At 45.7% G+C, this 19844-nt stretch overlaps 1 protein-coding gene across 1 annotated transcript; it reads right to left on the bottom strand.

Annotated features, from left to right (window-relative positions):
• Positions 1–1776: 1776 nt before the first annotated feature.
• Positions 1777–4472, bottom strand: LOC115106162 (bone morphogenetic protein 2-like). Its single transcript, XM_029628720.2, has 5 exons — positions 4066–4472; positions 3784–3923; positions 3577–3693; positions 3292–3484; positions 1777–2340 (listed from the first exon to the last, which is right to left on the bottom strand). The coding sequence occupies exons 1-5, from the start codon at positions 4376–4378 to the stop codon at positions 1916–1918; spliced, it is 1188 nt and encodes a 395-aa protein (XP_029484580.2). The 5' UTR covers positions 4379–4472; the 3' UTR covers positions 1777–1915.
• Positions 4473–19844: the final 15372 nt, after the last annotated feature.

Consider the following 19844-nt stretch of genomic DNA (forward strand, 5'->3'; position numbering starts at 1 on the left):
ACTGTATATATATATAAAGCCCTATTACTAGGCTATTCAAAAACAAATTCACAAAAATGGAATGCTAGATCTGAATTTGTTTAATTTAGGCTAAACCAATTATGTACCATGTATTGTTTAACAGCACAATCATTATTTTAATTCAGCGGGTTTTTTCAGGCTTGGGCTCATGTATAGACCTATGCTTATGCGTAAGCATTTGAATGAATCATCACCTTAGAAAGCATCTCCATTTGATTGTTAGGCTTTGAAACAGCATCCACATTGACCATGTTTTCCACTCAGCTTCAACCTATTGTTGAACTGCTTTCTTCAAATTGATCATTCACAGTAAGGTGAGTTTTAAAAGCAAATCAAATCAAATCAAATTGTATTTGTCACTGGTGAAGACCGTACTGTGAAATGCTTACTTACAAGCCCTTAACCAACAACACAGTTTTAAGAAAATATCGTTAAGAATATATTCACAGAATAAACTAAAGTATTTTAAAAAATATATAAATAAAAAAAGTGACAACAAAATAACAATAATGAGGCTATATACAGGGGTACTGGTACCGAGTCAATGTGCGGGGGTACAGGTTAGTCCAGGTTATTTGTACATGTAGGTAGGGGTAAAGTGACTATGTATAGACAATAAACAATGAGTAGCAGCAGTGTAAAAACAAAGCGGGGGATCAATGCAAATAGTCCGCGTGGCCATTTGATTAATTTTTTAGCAGTTATTGAGCCTTCTACCGCTTGCTGTGCGGTAGCAGAGAGAACAGTCTATGACTTGTGTGACTGGAATCTTTGAAAGAAATGTGGGCCATCCTCTGACACCTCCTAGTATATAGGTCTTGGATGGCAGGAAGCTTGGCCCGAGTGATGTACTGGGCTCTACGCACTACGCTCTGTAGCACCTTACAGATGCCAAGCAGTTGCCATACCAGGCGGTGATGCAATCGGTCAGGATGCTCTCGATGGTGCAGCTGTAGAACTTTTAAGTGTCTGGGGACCCATGCCAAATCTTTTCAGTCTCCTGAGGGGGAAAAGGCATTGTCGCGCCTTCTTCACAACTGTGTTCGTGTGTGTTGACTACTTTAAGTACTTTGGGATTGGTGCTTCCAACTTGCGACCAAGTTGGAAGCACAGCATCGTATAGAATGTCATTGTATGCTGTCGCGTTAAGATTTCCCTTTACTGGAACTAAGGGGCCTAGCCCGAACCATGAAAAACAGCTCCAGAACATTATTCCTCCTCCACCAAAATTATAGTGGTCAATATACATTTGGGCAGGTAGCATTCTCCTGGCATCCACCAAACCCAGATTCATCAGTCGGATTGCCAGATGGTGGAGCCTGATTCATCACTTTTTTATTTTTTCTTATTTCTATTTTCATTTGGTTTTTGTTCTACTTTATTACATTTTATACGATCATATTTTTTACTACTGATATCGATTACTGCATTGTTGGGAAAAAGCTAGCATGAAAGGCCTTTCACTGTAAGTGTGCACGTGACAATAACATTTGAAACTTGAAAACGTGTAGTTTACCAATAACAACCTCATCTTGTTGACAACCATGACACTAAAATAGTTTGATCATTCATGCGCTTTGTTAGTATTGCCAGCATTTCTGACAATAGCAATACTTTTTATTCAATAAAGGGTTTTCTTTCACGGCAATTGCACCACACGGACGCTTCATTTCAGCACCTTGGTCAGCGCCACAGGGACTTCCATTACTCCTTGTGCCCGGCCTCAAAGCGTAATCAAATATCAATATAAACATGTAAAATTGCAACGACCGAATTTTATTTCTCAAAAATAACGTCCATTTATGCATGAATCACTGGACATACTGTAATTCAGTCAACATTTCTGAAACTCGTGGAAAATGTTCCCGGAGTGCAGCTGGCAATCGCACTGTAGTCAATGACAGCCACAGCTGACTGCCACCATATCGTCATACTGTTTAAGAACTACGTTTTCCTCGTCGTCAAAATAGAGAAGGCTGATGGACTGGAGTTTGTCAGGCACGCAGCATGGTGTATTCACGTCGTTGGAGAGCTTTAGTGCATGCATGATGGACTGCACAGTGGCATGATTCGTGGCGCGGAGACTCTCTCCGAGTGGGAACGGGCAGGAGCCCTTGCAGTGGTAAGCGTTGTACCCCCGTGGAGAGATGATCCAGCCTGCCCAGCCGATCTCCTCGAAGTCCACAAAGAGAGGGATACGCTGGCAGGACATGGGGCGGCTGCGGGGATAACTTGGGGCTGCGCGCCTCCTTCTGCTCCCACTGTCTTGACGCAATACCTTCGCAGGACTGTCATGTGCGGTGGCGTGGCTGACATGTCCTACAAAAATGTACATGAGAAATGAATATATCAGTATTTCAATCATTATCGACAGTTAGGCATACAACTGCAAACCTCCACCATTCACATAATATAATTTGATCATTGACAGCCCAGCAATATGCTTGTAGAAATGTTCGTACTACATGTTCTATGATGAACAAAGTCCAATTCATGGCCTACAATCAGATACACGTTTATTTTCAACGTTTTAATTCTCCCCGTTTGTATCTTTCAGTCCTGCAAGTAGTCATACTGTTGGCCCATTGTTCGCTTTAAACATCCCGCCCATCAGGCCTACTTGTTAAACAAAATATAGTGTGTTAGTATAAAATAATATAATGTCCCCTTTTTTAAATGAGAAAAAATAAGGAACTCGCACACTGCTCTTGACAGTAGCACTGCTCTTTTAATAAGCTTCACGTATCGGCCTCACGGCCTTCGTCAGAGCTTTTTCTCATTTTATTCAACTGTTACCATGCACCTGCAAAAAAAGATAGCTCAGATGTGCGAGTGCCTTTTGAATTTTGAATACCTTTTTTAAAATTTTATACAGGCAGTTATTTATTTTATACAGGCATTTTTGCTCATCTTTATCAAGGCTGTTATTCATGTCGCACCCCAATGTACAACTGGTGCGCCTCAGACGTACTGCCAGGCATACAGCTGGAGGAACTACACCGAGCAAACTCTACCGAGGAGCCGATGTCTTAGGACGAGAGAATGATAACTATTCATCCGAAGGAACAGAAACTATATTCATCAACTTGTTATCCATATTTTTGTCTGTTTTTTTTTACATGAAAAGTAGAAAAATAAAACGTTGAAAAGAGTTCTCTCGATGTATTTTTTGACAACTATGAGTTTGGAGGTCTGCGTGCCTTGTACACGATTCTACTGTTATTCTGTCTGAATATTTAAAAAACTGAAATTCTGACCCTGCTAGTTTACCTTGATTTAGTGACTGATTAGTGGTCGAGCCTCTTCCGTCGTCTGAGAATATAACCAGGAAAGCATTCTCCGCAGGTGATTCTCCCTGTCTCTCTGAAGACTGCAGGACTGACTTAATCAATTTCCCCGATGGCAGAGTAGTAACCACCAGAATACCATTATTCTCCTCACTGTTGCGAATCCAGTTGGACACCTTTCATTTGGGAAAACAGATTATGCGATGAAAATATAGAAAGGGTGATGTTGAAATATGGTGTGCAGTGATAAAACGTGAACAGATCGTACTGTTTGTGTGACGTTGAAGACTTCCCATCCCTGAGTGTATAAAGGCAACAGTCTTGACGTGATTAGATTCCCTCTCCAAGGTTTTACTCTGTTGTCCAACACCTCATATAGGTCCACCTGCGCGCGCAAAGCATGCGTTAGGCTAAACAGTACAATAATTATATCGAGTTATCTCAACACACTTAAAAGTATTTATTTCCAACTAACCTTGTAGAAATGGGGTCCATATGCCTGCCCAAGGAAAAGTCGTTGTTTTTGCCTGAACCAGCGAAATTCTGCTTTGATCATTCTCTCATCTCTGGCAAATGAGGACAAATGGAAGAAATGAAACCTTCCACCGGCATGTCCTGCATAAATATATCAAGAATTCTGTTCAAATAAAAAGTCGGAAAGTTTTCCCATTAAGATAATATAAATATGTTGTACATTATCTTCAAACATGCTTGGTCACAAAAGTTTGTGCGTATTATGCGCTTGGAGATAACCCACCTCTGTCCTCGAAGCTCCGCACCACGTTGCCCTCTAGTTTCTCCGAGTTCCTGGGGTATCCATTGGAGTCCGCCACTGAGTTGAACAAGTCCAGCATAAATTGAGGTGCCTTTCTATGAGGCACTGAAGAGCTCTCAGGCAAATCCTTCGGATTGAACAATTCGTCCATCTTCTTAGCCGACTTTGTTATATCCAAACGGTTCTCTATCCAAACGGTTTCATTGGATTCTTCGTCATAAGAGATAGTGAACATGGACACGGTTCTTAGCGTTAATGTGAGGACTAGCCAGACGAGTAGACCCTGTAATATCATGCTAGCGATAGCCTAATGAGCCCGACTGGTTATGGGTCAGTGATTCGGCTATCACCGCCTTTGGTAGGAGCAAGCGCCCCTGTCCTGAGGGTGATGGTCGAATGGACAATTTAAAGGTCTACGAATTCATATAGCGGATTTAAATACGGAAGTAGCACCCCCTCAGACAAACAATGAATCATTTGACCTACAAATTGCAGGTTGGCCCAAATAAGAGGGTCATCTTAACTATTCGTCTGATCCAACCTCTCTCCCCTTCACAAAAGATAGATTATTCAATTGTTATAAATCGAATTTTAAATGGTAAACTTAACATGACATTATCGTAAATCACTATGCCTACTGATATGTCAAATACTACCTTAATCTTAACCTGAAGATATCATATGGTTTACATTTGAGTTTTTAAGCATATATTAAAAAAAACGTTATGCTTAACAAAAAAGAGCAATGACGCACATCCTCACATCATGAACTAGAAGACAAACGTTTTTCTCAGTTTATCCTCTTTAAAATACATCTATAGTGTGTTATCCGTTATCTGTATGAGGCCAGTTGGCCCCCAAAGGAACGCACACACAAACCTATGACGCAAATGAAAACTGAGGTTTACTTGTTGTTACGGGGAGTTTCCGTCTCTGTTGGGCGTTGTTTATTGAATGACTCACAGGATTAAATGCTAATGAATGGAGGTGTCACCAAATCCAATAATTTGTGTATTCGCATTTTAAATTAATCAGGGATTATCTTCAATCAAGGGTGAGAACACATTCCTAAAATCGTATCATTGATCAATGTGGCTTCAATTTATAATGAATTTAATCAAATGATGATCCCCTCATTTGGAGGCAATTACTCGATCACGGTCTTGTTATTTTACGCACGTGAGCCCGATGGCCAGATGACATATCACTGTATGCGAATTTATTACACTGTGGATGTGTCCCTCATTTTACTGTGTGCATATTTTCCATTATACATATCGATTATAATACCGATGAGCATATTTGCCAGACAACCACACCATGGACATAAAAGCATTTGAACAGCAGTGAAAGTGGACAGTTGTGCATACAGGGGACCCTGCATGTGCGTCATCCACGGCGCAGGGCATATTGGAAGCCCCCTCTGTGGCTAATAAACGCAGTGTGTGAGAACACCTCAAATGTTTGGATTGACCATGTGCGGATTACTGATAAACGTGAAGAGAAGCCATATGACGTGGACTGAATCTCACAGGCCTACCACGTTATCCTGCATTGTATTGTATAACAGCGACCTCGTCTCTGCCTTGGTTCTTGGCTGAATGCAGTAGCCTCATGTATACAGCAGATGGCGGCATTGGCCAAAGCATAAATTGATACCCACTGCATGTGCCTCTGAGGTAATCATTTTGATGTGGAGCCTCGTTGTGACTAGTTCGGAGTGGGCAATCACTTTGAAAGAACATTGCACATTTCCCCTCATTAACCAATGGTTAGTGGTATCCGGGATCCTTGGTACGTCCCTACCCTAAACCTGAACCTTTACCTTAACCATACCTTACATTTAAACTTCTACGGGGTGAAGTCAGAGTTTGGACGGATCACGTTAATATGTCTACATTTGACATTTTTGTCATTTAGCAGACGCTCTCTTTGAAGAGGTAGAGTTTTAGATGTTTTCAGCTTCTGTTGTAGAGCATGAACTTGCAGGAGAAGACACTTATTTTATGTTTGCAGAGAAAGACAGGGTGTTGTCCAAGGTCACGCCAAGGTTCTCTGCTCTCTGGAATGGGGACACAGTGGAGTTGTCAACCATGATGGAAAGGTCTTGGAGCGGGCAGGTCTTCCCGATGACGAAGAGCAGCTCCGTCTGGTCGAGGTTGAGGTGGTGGGCCGACATCCAAGCTGAGATATCTGCCATGCAAGCAGAGATGCGTGTCACCACCTGTGTGTCAGAAGAGGGGAAGGAGAAGAAAAGCAGTTGAGTGTCATCGGAAAGCAATGATAGGAGAGACCATGTGAGGATATGACAGAGCCTAGTGACTTGCTTCCTAGAGTTAGAGGCAGAAGCGTGACATTTTGAGTGATAGTAAGTGGCTTTAGCCTTGGATACAAAGGAAGAGAAGGTAGAGAGGAGGGAGTGAAAGGATGATAGGTTCTCCTGAAGTTTTTTTTTCTCAGCTGCCCACAGCCCTGTTCTATAAGCTCGCAACGAGTCACTCAGCCACGGAGCTTGAGGGGAGGGCCGAGCCAGCCGGGAGGAAGGGGACAGTGCGAGTCATAGGATGTAGAAAGGGAGGAAAGTAAGGACAGAGAGGCATAATCAGGAGACAGGAGGGAGAGGGATTTATCTGAAGGGAGTGATGATAGGATAGAAGAGGAGAAAGTAGTGGGAGATAGCGATCAAAGATTGCGACGGCGCATATGACCGTCTGGGTAGGGTCTGTGTGATTAGGGTTGGAGGAGAGGGAGGCAGAAACGGAAACAATGCAGTGATCAGAGACCTGGAGGGGGGTTGCAGTGAGATTAGTAGGAGAACAGCCTCTAGTAAAGACGAGGTCAAGCGTATTGACTGTCTTGTGAGTGGGAGGGGACTGGGAAAGGGTGAGGGCAAAAGAGGCAAGGAGGGGAAAGAGAGAGTTGGGAACAAATGAATCAAAAGCAGACGTCGGGAGGTTGAAGTCGTCAAGTACGAAGAGCGCTGAGCCGTCGTCAGGAAATGAGCTTATCAAGGTGTCAAGCTCATTGAGAAACTCTCTAGGGACACCTGGTGGGCGATAGAGGACAACAATGTCAAGCTTGAGTGGACAAGTGACAGTGACAGCATGGAATTCAAATGAGGTGAGAGAGGGAGAGAGAGGGAGAAAAGACCAAATCTAAATTTAGGAAAAAGGAGAAAGGAGTAGCCAGCCCTGTGCCTCCACCTCGACAACCAGATGCTCCCGGACGACGAGAGGAAACAGTCAGATGAAGAGAGAGGAGCTGGAGTAGCAGTGTTCTCTGAGGGGATCCATGTCTCCGTAAGGGCCAAGAGGTCAAGGGACGGAAGGTCAGCAGAGGCTGAGATGAACTCTGCGTTCTTGATCGCAGATCGGCTGTTTCAAACGCTGCCAGAGTCCAGGAATTCCACATGGGTTGTGTGCGCAGGGGACACTAAATTATAAGGGTTACAGCCAAGTGGGGGGGAGTGTCTGTAAAGCCTACAGGGAGAGGAACGAATAGGTATAGAAAACACACATAGTTGACAAAGCTATAAAATATCAGAAATGAGATAATCAGAAAACAACTAGGTAAGATACTAAAGTGGGAGAGTGGTGTTGGACCTTCCTCTCTTTTCTTCCTCGAATAACTCAGCAGAACTGTCTTTGTTTCGGCAAAAGTCTACGTTTTGCAACGAGACTGCTGCTTACAGCTGCTGCTGAGAAAACTGAAGTACTAATACTAATTTCCAATTTCTTTGCAAAGGTGAAGATTTTCTTTGCAAAAGCCCCACCTTTTTAGCAGATTTTCTGGGGGGGGGGGGCTTGTGTGTTTCGCATGTTATTTTGGCATTAATACATACCAAATATCAGTTTGAAAACAACATCTAAAATATATTGATCATTGAATTAATAAAGCTGCATACAAATATGGTCTCTTTTTTGTTTTCTTGAGTAAGGCAGCTCCAAAATGCAGGTGCTTCAGCCTAGCTCAGTGCTTTCTGTGGTGGTGCGGCAAGCCAGCAGAAAACACGGAGCGTTGCGCCAAGATTTGCTCAGTGTTCTGTCACTCAGGGGGACACTCCGTCACCACCAAGTCTAAGGCTAGAGCTAGAAAATTCTAGCCCCTTGGGTGCTGTCATGGAGTTACATTAGGAGTGCCCATCCAAGAAGGCTCAAGGTCATTAGCCACAGATAAAAGGTCGTCAATCACGTTATATGTACAGTAGTTTTGATTGGACTGATCATCTCAACATCATACTTTCAAAATCTTATCTAGCAGTCATCATCATGAAACCAGTCGATAATCTACTGTCAAATCCTTTTTAATCCTTGTCATATTGTCACAAACCGGCTCAAAGCCCGTAACAAAAAGGGAGACAACGTGGAGATAAGGAATAACAAAAAAATATCTATTAACGGAAGTAATCTATATACAATAAACAATGGAGTGTGTAGTCAGTAATCAGTAGTGTAAGTGAGTGGTTGTGTGTATAGATGTGATAATGAGGAGTGTTGAAAGATGCCAAAGCAAGCACCCAAAGCAAGCAAACAAAATGGCCACAAAAATGTAACAACCAAAATCTAACAGTGTGTCTGCATGGAGAGAGTCTCCTCAATGAATGGGGAAGAGGTGTATTTATCCTGGGACACACCTGGGCCCAGGTGTGTCTGCATGGAGAGAGTCTCCTCAATGAATGGGGAAGAGGTGTATTTTTCCTGGGACACACCTGGGCCCAGGTGTGTCTGCATGGAGAGAGTCTCCTCATTGAATGGGGAAGAGGTGTATTTTTCCTGGGACACACCTGGGCCCAGGTGTGTCTGCATGGAGAGAGTCTCCTCAATGAATGGGGAAGAGGTGTATTTTTCCTGGGACACACCTGGGCCCAGGTGTGTCTGCATGGAGAGAGTCTCCTCAATGAATGGGGAAGAGGTGTATTTTTCCTGGGACACACCTGGTCCCAGGTGTGTCCCGACATCCTAATAAAGAAAACAAGAGCAAAGAGAAAGAATTTGGCAGACAGAGTGGGAGGGTCGTCACAATATGAAGAGAAATAATGAAGAGAAATGATAGATAAAACATATCCGTGCCCATCGGCCTTTGGACATAAACATTACACAACACAGTTGGAAATCGCAAAATTTAACAATGAGTGGTTGGCAAGGAATCTGTGACAGTGGCTAACTGCAAGCATACAGTATATTGAAGACGTGAGCGAAAGGCAGGAACACGGTGTGTCAGAAAGAAGACAAAAGTGGAAAGGGCTTGTCGTTTTTTACAGGGCTACTGAGACAGACAGTTACTCTCCTCACTCCTGTCTGACTTTAGCAGCAGACTCTGGGACAGCCATGGAGATTAGCCTTGCCGCCTAATATGGCAATGTTTAAGATTTAAGATTGGGACCAGCCACTGACACTTTTATATGATAAAGAAGAAGCATATGTATTACGTCTAAACAGCCTAGAACAGCCTGGAAGAGGGGAGACAGTGAAATGATTGTCTGAGAGTGAGACAGTATGCACCTAGTATCTCCATTTCAGAAGAGCCCAGTAGTAACCCTTATAACCCTGTTGAACCTTGCCCAACTCTTCTAATTGAAGTGGACAAATGTGGACTGTCAGGACTCAGGAGAGCCTTCTAAAAATGTTGTGGCTGTCTCGACTTCCCTCCCTGCCTCGCCTTCCCTCCCTGCCTCATCTTCCCTCTCTGTCTCATCTTCTCTCCCTGTCTCGTCTTCCCTCCCTGCCTCGCCTTCCCTCCCTGTCTCGTCTTCCCTCCCTGTCTCGTCTTCCCTCCCTGCCTCGCCTTCCCTCCCTGTCTCGTCTTCCCTCCCTGCCTCGCCTTCCCTCCCTGCCTCGTCTTCCCTCTCTGTCTCGTCTTCCCTCCCTGTCTCATCTTCCCTCCCTGCCTCGCCTTCCCTCCCTGTCTCGCCTTCCCTCCCTGTCTCGTCTTCCCTCCCTGCCTCGCCTTCCCTCCCTGTCTCATCTTCCCTCTCTGTCTCGTCTTCCCTTCCTGTCTTCTCTCCCCTCCCTGTCTCCCCTTCCCTCCCTGTCTCCTCTTCCCCCCTGTCTCCTCTTCCCTTTGCATCTCAGTCTGTCTTCCCTCCCTGTCTCCCTGCCTTGCCTTCCCTCCCTGTCTCCTCTTCCCTCCCTGTCTCCTCTGCCCCCCCTGTCTCCTCTTCCCTCTGCATCTCAGTCTGTCTTCCCTTCCTGTCTCGTCTTCCCTCCCTGTCCCGTCTTCCCTCCCTGTCCCGTCTTCCCTCCCTGACTCGTCTTCCCTTCCTGCCTCCTCTTCCCTCCCTGCCTCGTCTTCCCTTCCTGCCTCCTCTTCCCTCCCTGTCTCGTCTTCCCTCCCTGCCTCGTCTTCCCTCCCTGTCTCCTTTTCCCTCACTGTCTCATCTTCCCTCCCTGCCTCGTCTTCCCTCCCTGTCTCCTCTTCCCCCCCTATCTCCTCTTCCCTCTGCATCTCAGTCTGTCTTCCCTCCCTGCCTCGTCTTCCCTTCCTGTCTCGTCTGCCCTCCCTGTCCCGTCTTCCCTCCCTGCCTCGACTACCCTTCCTGTCTCCTCTTCCCCCCCTGTCTCCTCTTCCCTCTTCATCTCAGTCTGTCTTCCCTCCCTGCCTCGCCTTCCCTCCCTGTCCCGTCTTCCCTCCCTGCCTCGACTACCCTTCCTGCCTCCTCTTCCCTCCCTGTCTCCTCTTCCCTCCCTGTCTCATCTTCCCTCCCTGTCTCCTCTTCCCTCCCTGTCTCCTCTTCCCTCCCTGTCTCCTCTTCCCTCCCTGTCTCGTCTTCCCTCCCTGTCTCCTCTTCCCTCCCTGTCTCCTCTTCCCTTCCTGTCTCATCTTCCCTCCCTGTCTCCTCTTCCCTCCCTGTCTCCTCTTCCCTCCCTGTCTCCTCTTCCCTTCCTGTCTCATCTTCCCTCCCTGTCTCCTCTTCCCTTCCTGTCTCCTCTTTCCTCCCTGTCTCCTCTTCCCTCCCCGTCTCCTCTTCTCTCCCCGTCTCAGTCTGTATTCCCTGCCCGTCTGTCTGTCTGTCTTCCCTCCCTGTCTCAGTTTGTCTTCCCTCCTCGTCTCAGTCTCTCTCCCCTCCCTATCTTAGTCTCTCTCCCCTCCCTGTCTCAGTTTGTCTTCCCTCGCCGTCTCAGTCTGTCTTCCCTGCCCATCTTGGTCTCTCTTTCCTAGCTCCTCTGCTTTTTGGCAGACCATCTGCTCCAGTGGGTCTGAGCCATCTTTCAACACCTCATCCCTGGCACAGGCGCAGCTGGGCCCCTGGGTGGCGTGTGGGGCTGGTTGTGTGTTTGTTCGTTAGAGGGGGTACACTCTACACATACACACACACACACACTTGCTGCTGCCCTGTCCGGTCACTGATAGACACGTTGGCACATGGTAAACAAACAGCCCTAAGCGGTGCTGACAGAGCAGTGCTGGGCCTCTGCCAGGCTGAGCGGGTGGCGAGTCCGGTAAGGCCCCTCCTTACTTCCCTCGGAGGCATATGCTCACTGCTGCTTCTATAGGACACTACTCACATCTCACATCTCACCATTCACAGGAGCCAGCACTGCCATGTCAAAGATACATGGTCCTTATTTATTGACTGTTGGTGAACTGTGGAAGGATGATGCTGAGGGAGAGGGACTATTTTAGCTGTCTGCTGACTACTGTCTTTGCTGAGGGTTTGCTGTTGTGGATGACACTTCTTCAACCTTCTACACTGGCCTCCTTGTACTCAGTCATGCTGGGTGTCGAGGAGGATTCTTGTTAGTCCTAACACGTGTCTGGCACTGTGTCCCCTCCTCCCTCACTACCTCCAGGTCCTGATTCTCCTCGTGGACAATGGGGGCCCAATGGACACTTCCAGCCGCCAGTGTGGACGAAGGCCGGCTGACGTCTGTCATTCACGTGCTGTCATATTGTAAGTTCAACGGACGCCCGCGCACACGCACGCACGCACGCACGCACGCACGCACGCACGCACGCACGCACGCACGCACGCACGCACGCACACACGCACACACGCACACACGCACACACACACACACACACACACACACACAGTTCTATTACAGGTGCATAAATACTTATTTAATGCCTAAACGGGGACAGCCAGCCCAGACAGAGAAGGAGAGCTGTAAGAGCCTTATCTTGCATGGACAGACTTCCAGCAGGAGCATTAGCGTGGTACTCACCGCAGCCTTAGCATGAATATCACAGGACATCTGCTTCAATGGATATGATGAGTGCTGTTCCTGGATATGTTACTTTTGACCGTAGCGTGACTGAAATACATGACAAATGAGGAGTTTTAGAAGAAGGAAGCCGGCCAGTAAGAAGGGGGATAGGAGTGACAGAGATACAAAAGAGTCGAAGAGAGATGTCGAAAATGATCTCATAATCTTAGTGCTGGAAATTCCTCAAAAACGTACATCCTCTACTTCACCAATACAGTATTACTTGTGTGCTTATTAGACATCGAAGCCAGTGAGAGGTCACCTGCTAAGTGAACACACTTCCTAGGACCTTCACCGGCGTTTTAAACCTGGGACGAGGAGAGAGGGGGGTTGAAGGGGCATGAGTGTGTGTGTTGGTGTGTGCAATTGCTCCTCTGTACAGCTTCCAGCCCCTTAACTAGCCCAGCTTCTACGCAAACACACAACCGCAGTATCAGATACAACTCAATAATATTTATCACATCCGTTTTCGGATCCCCCTCTCTGCCTCAGAAAAACCAGCAGGACAGCCAGAGGTGTGTATGATCTTTGGGTTGGATCCAGGCCTTTAGATTCCCTATGTGGTTCCTCACAATGAAAATAATTTGATTGTCCGTTAATAAGAAGTCTCACTTGATTTTTCATTGGTTCAGCAGATAAAACAGTAGGCGGGTTAGTTAGTGTTGGTGCTAAATACCGGTCTGTTCCAGGATAGTGCATATTTTTCCCTTGATGAGTGTGGGCCAGGGCTTGGTGTTGTAAATGACATGAGAGCCAAGGGAAGGGAACCCCTGAACGAATGCACCGAGCTTGGGACTGAGATCTCTGTTAAATCTTTCATTTCTATCATTTAAATCTTGTTCTCTTGCTTTGAAAAAAGAGAGAGAACATTTAGTTTTGGGAGCAGAGAGAGGGAACGAGAGAGAAAGACAGAAAGAGAGAGGTACTCATGGCCGTGAACCTGTTTAACTTTTTGTTCCAATTTCTCAAACTTCTGAGTAGCCTCCTCACCTCTTGACCATTCAGAGGGCTAGACGCTACATCATATGGGAAGTTGTTGCGGGTTTAGGTGATATTCCCGATTGCCGAAATGTGCAGTGTTATTTTTTTCTACTGTGTTATTATTATTTTGTCAATATCAGCAGTAGAGGGGAGTTATTATATTTTCCTGTTTCTAATTACATTGGTAATTACTCTAGCCAGCCAACAGCAGCCGCTGCCCAGTACACTGACTGGAGGACCGTGAGAGTGTGTGCGTGTGCATATGTGTGTGTGTGCGTGCAAGTGGGTGTGTGAATGTGCATTTGTGCATGGTGTGTGTGTGTGCACGTGAGAGTGCATGTGTGTGTGTGTGTGTGTGTGTGTGGTGTGTGTGTGGCGTGTGTACAAGGACAGCCGGTCTAGTCTATAGGCCTGTGTGCCAGGGGGTTCAAGCTGGTGCCAGTGCTGGAACAGAGGGTTTAGAAGGGGAAGAAGGGTGGCAGGGTGATGGAGGGGTGGAGCAGTGGGCAGACAGGGTACAGGCCACTGGCGTGCCAACATCCACAGAGCACTGTGGCTCTAGGTCTTCAGCACTGCAGTGATGTGGATTAAAGAAGACTTGGGCAAATATACTGAAGGAGCCTCATTATTCTCTCTGTGTCCACTGGCTCCATTGGCTTTAGGCCTTCAGACATATGTAATGGTTAGCTGGTTATGTTGGCTTGTTTTTATGTACTGTAGGCATAGGCACATACATACAATACTGACTAGTGTGTGTGTGTGTGTGTGTTTCAGCTGGCACTCGATGCATTTACCTATTATCCAAAGGTCCCTCAACTACAAGCTATCTGACATGCATCTCTTACTCCTTTTGTGAGACTTTTAAATGGCTGTTTACATAAACCGGTCAGAAGTTTGAGTGAAGTATTGTTCAAATGGTGCGAGGAGAGCCTTTGTGGAGAACTTTGGAACTTTGCCTATCTGACCGTTCATTTCTTTCTTTCATTATGTTTATTTTCTCTTTGCTTCTAACACTACAATTTTCTATTTTCTTTCTTTCAACAAACGCAATGGTTGGAAATGGAACTATGTATGAGCGTGGAGTGGGAAATAGAGGGGTTAAACTACAGAGGAAGAGGTGCATCAGAGAGGGATCTCCACAGTATGCATGCCAATGGGCTGTGTAAGATATAACATAGTCAGATGATGTCCATAATGACATCAGCATCTGTTGACCAATGGCCATGCATCTCCCCTGAGTCCCCCAGTATTCCCCAACTGGGTTCGTCGCTCACGGCCTGGAGGGGGCACCACTGCATATGGAAGACATACACCATAAACCTCAATTTCTCATCCCATCCCAGCGGTGTGGACAGCAGCCTTGTGTTCTGTTCTCTTGGACCCTCATCAAGCTCTCCCACCTGCGGATGGGATGTGAAGCGAAGAAAGAATCAGAGTCAATCATTGTACATCCGTGGCCTGCTGCTTCGTGTGCCTTTTGAGAGAGAGAGCGCTGGGTTGTGTTTGGGCTGGTTATACTTATGCTGCATTTGGAGTGGCCCAGTGTTTGGGGCTGAATGGGTTGAGTGTTGTACAGGTAGGACATGATTGTCTGAAGGGTGGATTTGTAATTTCCTGCCAAGTGGAGCAGTGATTTTCTCTAGCGTTGCCTCTCCTCTCCCTGCTGGCAGCCTCCCCTTTGTCTCTGCCCCCCCCCCAAATGAAACATGGATATTTTTCCAACTGCAGACAAAGGCAATAATTCCAAAAGGCAAATAAAAAAATCATGATCCAGGTCTTTTTTTTCTCTCTTCGCTCCAGCGGATTGCGGTTTGCTATAAATCCCATGAAACATCTGAGACAGACCCTATTTTAAATAAGCCCATGCAGAGAGAGAGAGAGAGATCGCTTCAGGCTGGAGAAACAGGCCATGAATGGCCCTGGGCTAGTACTACCAACTACCTCATACAGAGGATTTATAAAGTGTTTACATAAAGTGTGCTAACACTGGCCTAATTGAGAGGAAGATCTTGAGTTTCATACCACAGAGCTTGCTTAAGGGCAAGCCGATAACAGCTAGGTTAACTGCAATTAGGCTTTATTAATGATCCAAAAACTCTCTCTATTTTTCCCCCCACCAGAACATACCTGTACTTGCCGCCAAAACTGATGCTGGCTGGATCTCGACTATCTTCGCTGTACCTTAAAAAAACACGTAGTGAAAATAATCCTGTTTATTTGCTACCATAGTAACGTCTGAGAGGCCGCAGTGTTCTACGAAAGCTAATATAAAGTCAAGTAGCCTGCCTTTCCCTAGGGCAGTTTGGAGAAGGCCGGGCCTTGATACTTGTGATTACCTAAAAACAAACAGTAGTTGTAATTTGACAGGTGAGGAAGGCTTCGCCGGCTAACGCAGGGCCAAAAGCAATAGAGAACCTGATCTCAACACAACATTACCACAGCGTATAGCTCACAACAAGCCTGTAAGGGGAGAGGTCACAGAGAGGTCACCGAGGGACCACAGAGAGGGGCTCTAGCCATGCACCATAATTAGCTAGCTAGCTAACCAACAACTGTAACAACATATTTGAGAGACAACAAGTGCTCATAGTGCAAATGTATTTATGTGTTCAATAAACATTTGGAGACAAAATATAGTTTACATGTCGTTAACAGTCTATGCCAACCCTGTCTGCTTTGTCCCATAATTGCACATGCATCAGTTTTGTTGCTAAAAAACCAACACCGTTGCAGTTCTTGACACATTCAAATCAGTGCTCCTGGCACCGACTACCATACCCAGTTCAAAGGCACAATCCTTTGTCTTGCCCGTTCACCCTCTGAATGGCACACACACAATCCATGTCTAAATTGTCTCAAGCCTTAAAAATGATTCTTTAAACTGTCTCCTCCCCTTCATCTACACTGATTGAAGTGGATTTAACAAGTGACATCAATAAGGGATCACCTAGATTCATCACCTGGATTCACCTGGTCAGTCTATGTCATGGAAATGTTTTGTACACTCAGTGTATGCTGTACTCTGGGTCACACAAGCTCATATCTGTCCCCATCCACTTAGGTGGACCGCCCGTTTCTCACTGAGCTGGATAATCTCGAGGCTATTACATTGATCTGTAATGGCCCTTGAGAACTTAAGATAAAACAATTGCTACCAGTATATCATGTGAAACTAAGTCTCTTTCTCATAAAGGTTATCCCAGTAGGCTTTAACCATGAAACAGGCTTGTATTTGACCAGTTTTCATCAGTTGTATTTCTGTCTACCTTGTCTGTTTCTCCCACATGAGAACATTTGCCAGGACAGATATGCCAATATCAGTAAAGCCCCAACGCTTGTAGTATTATCTGCGTGTTTAATACTAATGGCCGTCTAATAGTACGTTTGACAGAGTGAAAGAGAGAAGGAAAGATCCATCGGTTTGTTTGTCTTTCCCTCCGATCTTCCATGTGTAGGTCTGTCTGCTCAAATCAAATCAAAGTTTGTCACATGCGCTGAATACAACAGGTGTAGTAGACCTTACAGTGAAATGCTTACTTACAGGCTCTAACCAACAGTGCAAAAAAGGTATTAGGTGAACAATAAGTAGGTAAAGAAATAAAACAACAGTAAAAAGACAGGCTATATACAGTAGCGAGGCTATAAAAGTAGCGAGGCTACATACAGACACCGGTTAGTCAGGTTGATTGAGGTAGTTTGTACGTGTAGATATGGTTAAAGTGACTATGCATATATGATGAACAGAGAGTAACAGTAGCGTAAAAGAGGGGTTGGTGGGTGGGACACAATTCAGATAACCCGGTTAGCCACTGTGCAGGATCACTGTCGGACAAATCGAGGTAGTATGTACATGAATGTATAGTTAAAGTGACTCTGGATATATGATGAACAGAGAGTAGCAACAGCGTAAAAAGAGGACACAATGCAAATAGTCCGGGTAGCCATTTGATTACCTGTTCAGGAGTCTTATGGCTTGGGGGTAAAAACTGTTGAGAAGCCTTTTTGTCCTAGACTTAGCACTCCGGTACCGCTTGCCATGCGGTTGTAGAGAGAACAGTCTATGACTGGGGTGGCTGACAATTTTTAGGGCCTTCCTCTGACCCCGCCTGGTGTAGAGGTCCTGGATGGCAGGCAGCTTAGCCCCAGTGATGTACTGGGCCGTACGCACTACCCTCTGTAGTGCCTTGCGGTCAGAGGCCGAGCAGTTGCCGTACCAGGCAGTGATGCAACCGGTCAGGATGCTCTCGATGTTGCAGCTGTAGAACCGTTTGATGATCTCAGGACCCATGACAAATCTTTTTAGTTTCCCGAGGGGGAATAGGCTTTGTCGTGTCCTCTTCACAACTGTCTTGGCGTGTTTGGACTAGAGGTCGACCGATTACGATTTTTCAACGCCGATACCGATACCGATTATTGGAGGACCAAAAAAGCCTTTCCCGAAGAATCGGCCGATTTCATTTTTTTTTGTAATAAAGACAATTACAACAATACTGAATGAACACTTATTTTAACTTAATATAATACATCAATAAAATCTATTTAGCCTCAAGTAAATAATGAAACATGTTCAATTTGGTTTAAATAATGCAAAAACAAAGTGTTGGAGAAGAAAGTAAAAGTGCAATATGTGCTATGTAAGAAAGCTAACGTTTCAGTTCCTTGCCCAGAACATGAGAACCTATGAAAGCTGGTGGTTCCTTTTAACACGAGTCTTCAATATTCTCAGGTAAGTAGTTTTAGGTTGTAGTTATTATAGGAATTATAGGACTATTATAGGACTATATACCATTTGTATTTCATTAACCTTTGACTATTGGATGTTCTTATAGGCACTTTAGTATTGCCAGTGTAACAGTATAGCTTCCGTCCCTCTCCTCTCTCCTACCTGGGCTCGAACCAGCAACACAACGACAACAGCCACCATCGAAGCAGCGTTACCCATGCAGAGCAAGGGGAACAACTACTAGAAGGCTCAGAGGGAGTGACGATTGAAACGCTATTAGCGCGCGCTAACTAGCTAGCCATTTCACTTCGGTTACACCAGCCTCATCTTGGGAGTTGATAGGCTTGAAGTCATAAACAGCGCAATGCTTGACGCACAACGAAGAGCTGCTGGCAAAACGCACAAAAGTGCTGTTTGAATGAATGTTTACGTGCCTGCTTCTGCCTACCACCGCTCAGTCAGATACTTGTATGCTTGTATGCTCAGTCAGATTATATGCAACGCAGGACACGCTAGATAATATCTAGTAATATCATCAACCATGTGTAGTTAACTAGTGATTATGATTGATTGTTTTTTAAAAGATAAGTTCAATGCTAGCTAGCAACTTACCTTGGCTTACTGCATTTGCCTAACAGGCCGTCTCCTTGTGGAGTGCAACGAGAGAGAGGCAGGTCGGTATTGCGTTGGACTAGTTAACTGTAAGGTTGCAAGATTGGATCCCCCGAGCTGACAAGGAGAAAATCTGTCGTTCTGCCCCTGAACGAGGCAGTTAACCCACCGTTCCTAGGCCGTCATTGAAAATAAGAATGTGTTCTTAACTGACTTGCCTAGTTAAATAAAGGTATAAAAAAATATTATAAAAATAAAAAAATCGGTGCCCAAAAATACCGATTTACGATTGTTATGAAAACTTGAAATCGGCCCTTATTAATCTTCCATTTCGATGAATCGGTCGACCTCTAGTTTGGACCATTCTAGTTTGTTGCTGATGTGGACCCCAAGGAACTTGAAGCTCTCAACCTGCTCCACTACAGCCCCGTCGATGGGAATGGGGGCAGTCTTCCTTTTCCTGTAGTCCACAATCATCTCCTTAGTCTTGGTTACGTTGAGGGATAGGTTGTTTTTCTGGCACCACCCGGCCAGGTCTCTGACTTCCTCCCTATAGGCTGTCTCGTCGTTGTCGGTGATCAGGCCTACTGCTGTTGTTCTTAATGATGGTGTTGGAGTCGTGCCTGGCCATGCAGTCGCGGGTGAACAGGGAGTACAGGAGGGGACTGAACACGCAACTCTGGGGAGCTCCAGTGTTGAGGATCAGCGTGGCAGATGTGTTGCTACCTGCCCTCACCACCTGGGGGCGGCCCATCAGGAGGTCGAGGATCCAGTTGCAGAGGGAGATGTTTAGTCCTAGGATCCTTAGCTTAGTTTTGAGCTTTGAGGGTACTATGGTGTTGCTCTGTTTCACTCAGAGGAGAACAAGTGATATATAGTGTTTTAGGGTATTTTTCCTACTGTTTCTTAGTCTGTTGCTCTCTCTGTGTGTGTGTGTGTGTGTGTGTGTGTGTGTGTGTGAGATCGGGGGGGGGGGGTCTCAGTCTGACATTGAGAAGGGATTTTGGGGGTGCAGGCTCGCCTGGGGAGGAAGGACGGATGATCGGAGGGGCGCTGCTAAATATAGGGAGGTGGGACGGGCTGTGAAGTCTATCCGTACCTGTCACCAGTCCTGTGAATCAGCCTCAAAATAAACACATTGTCCCTTATAGTGAGTTTACAACCACCAACACCCCATCCAACAATCCATCCACCCTCCTTCTATCTCATACTGCCTCTCTGCCATCACTGGGTTACTC

Source organism: Oncorhynchus nerka, linkage group LG23 (assembly GCF_034236695.1).
Source record: "Oncorhynchus nerka isolate Pitt River linkage group LG23, Oner_Uvic_2.0, whole genome shotgun sequence".
NCBI lineage: Eukaryota > Metazoa > Chordata > Actinopteri > Salmoniformes > Salmonidae > Oncorhynchus > Oncorhynchus nerka.

Coding starts and splice junctions, on each gene's coding strand:
- LOC115106162 (XM_029628720.2), bottom strand. CDS start 4,378: ATGATATTACAGGGTCTACTCGTCTGGCTAGTCCTCACATTAACGCTA. Junction 3,694..3,783: donor ATGGACCCCATTTCTACAAG/GTTAGTTGGAAA, acceptor TTGCGCGCGCAG/GTGGACCTATATGAGGTGTT. Junction 2,341..3,291: donor TAATCAGTCACTAAATCAAG/GTAAACTAGCAG, acceptor ACATTTTTGTAG/GACATGTCAGCCACGCCACC.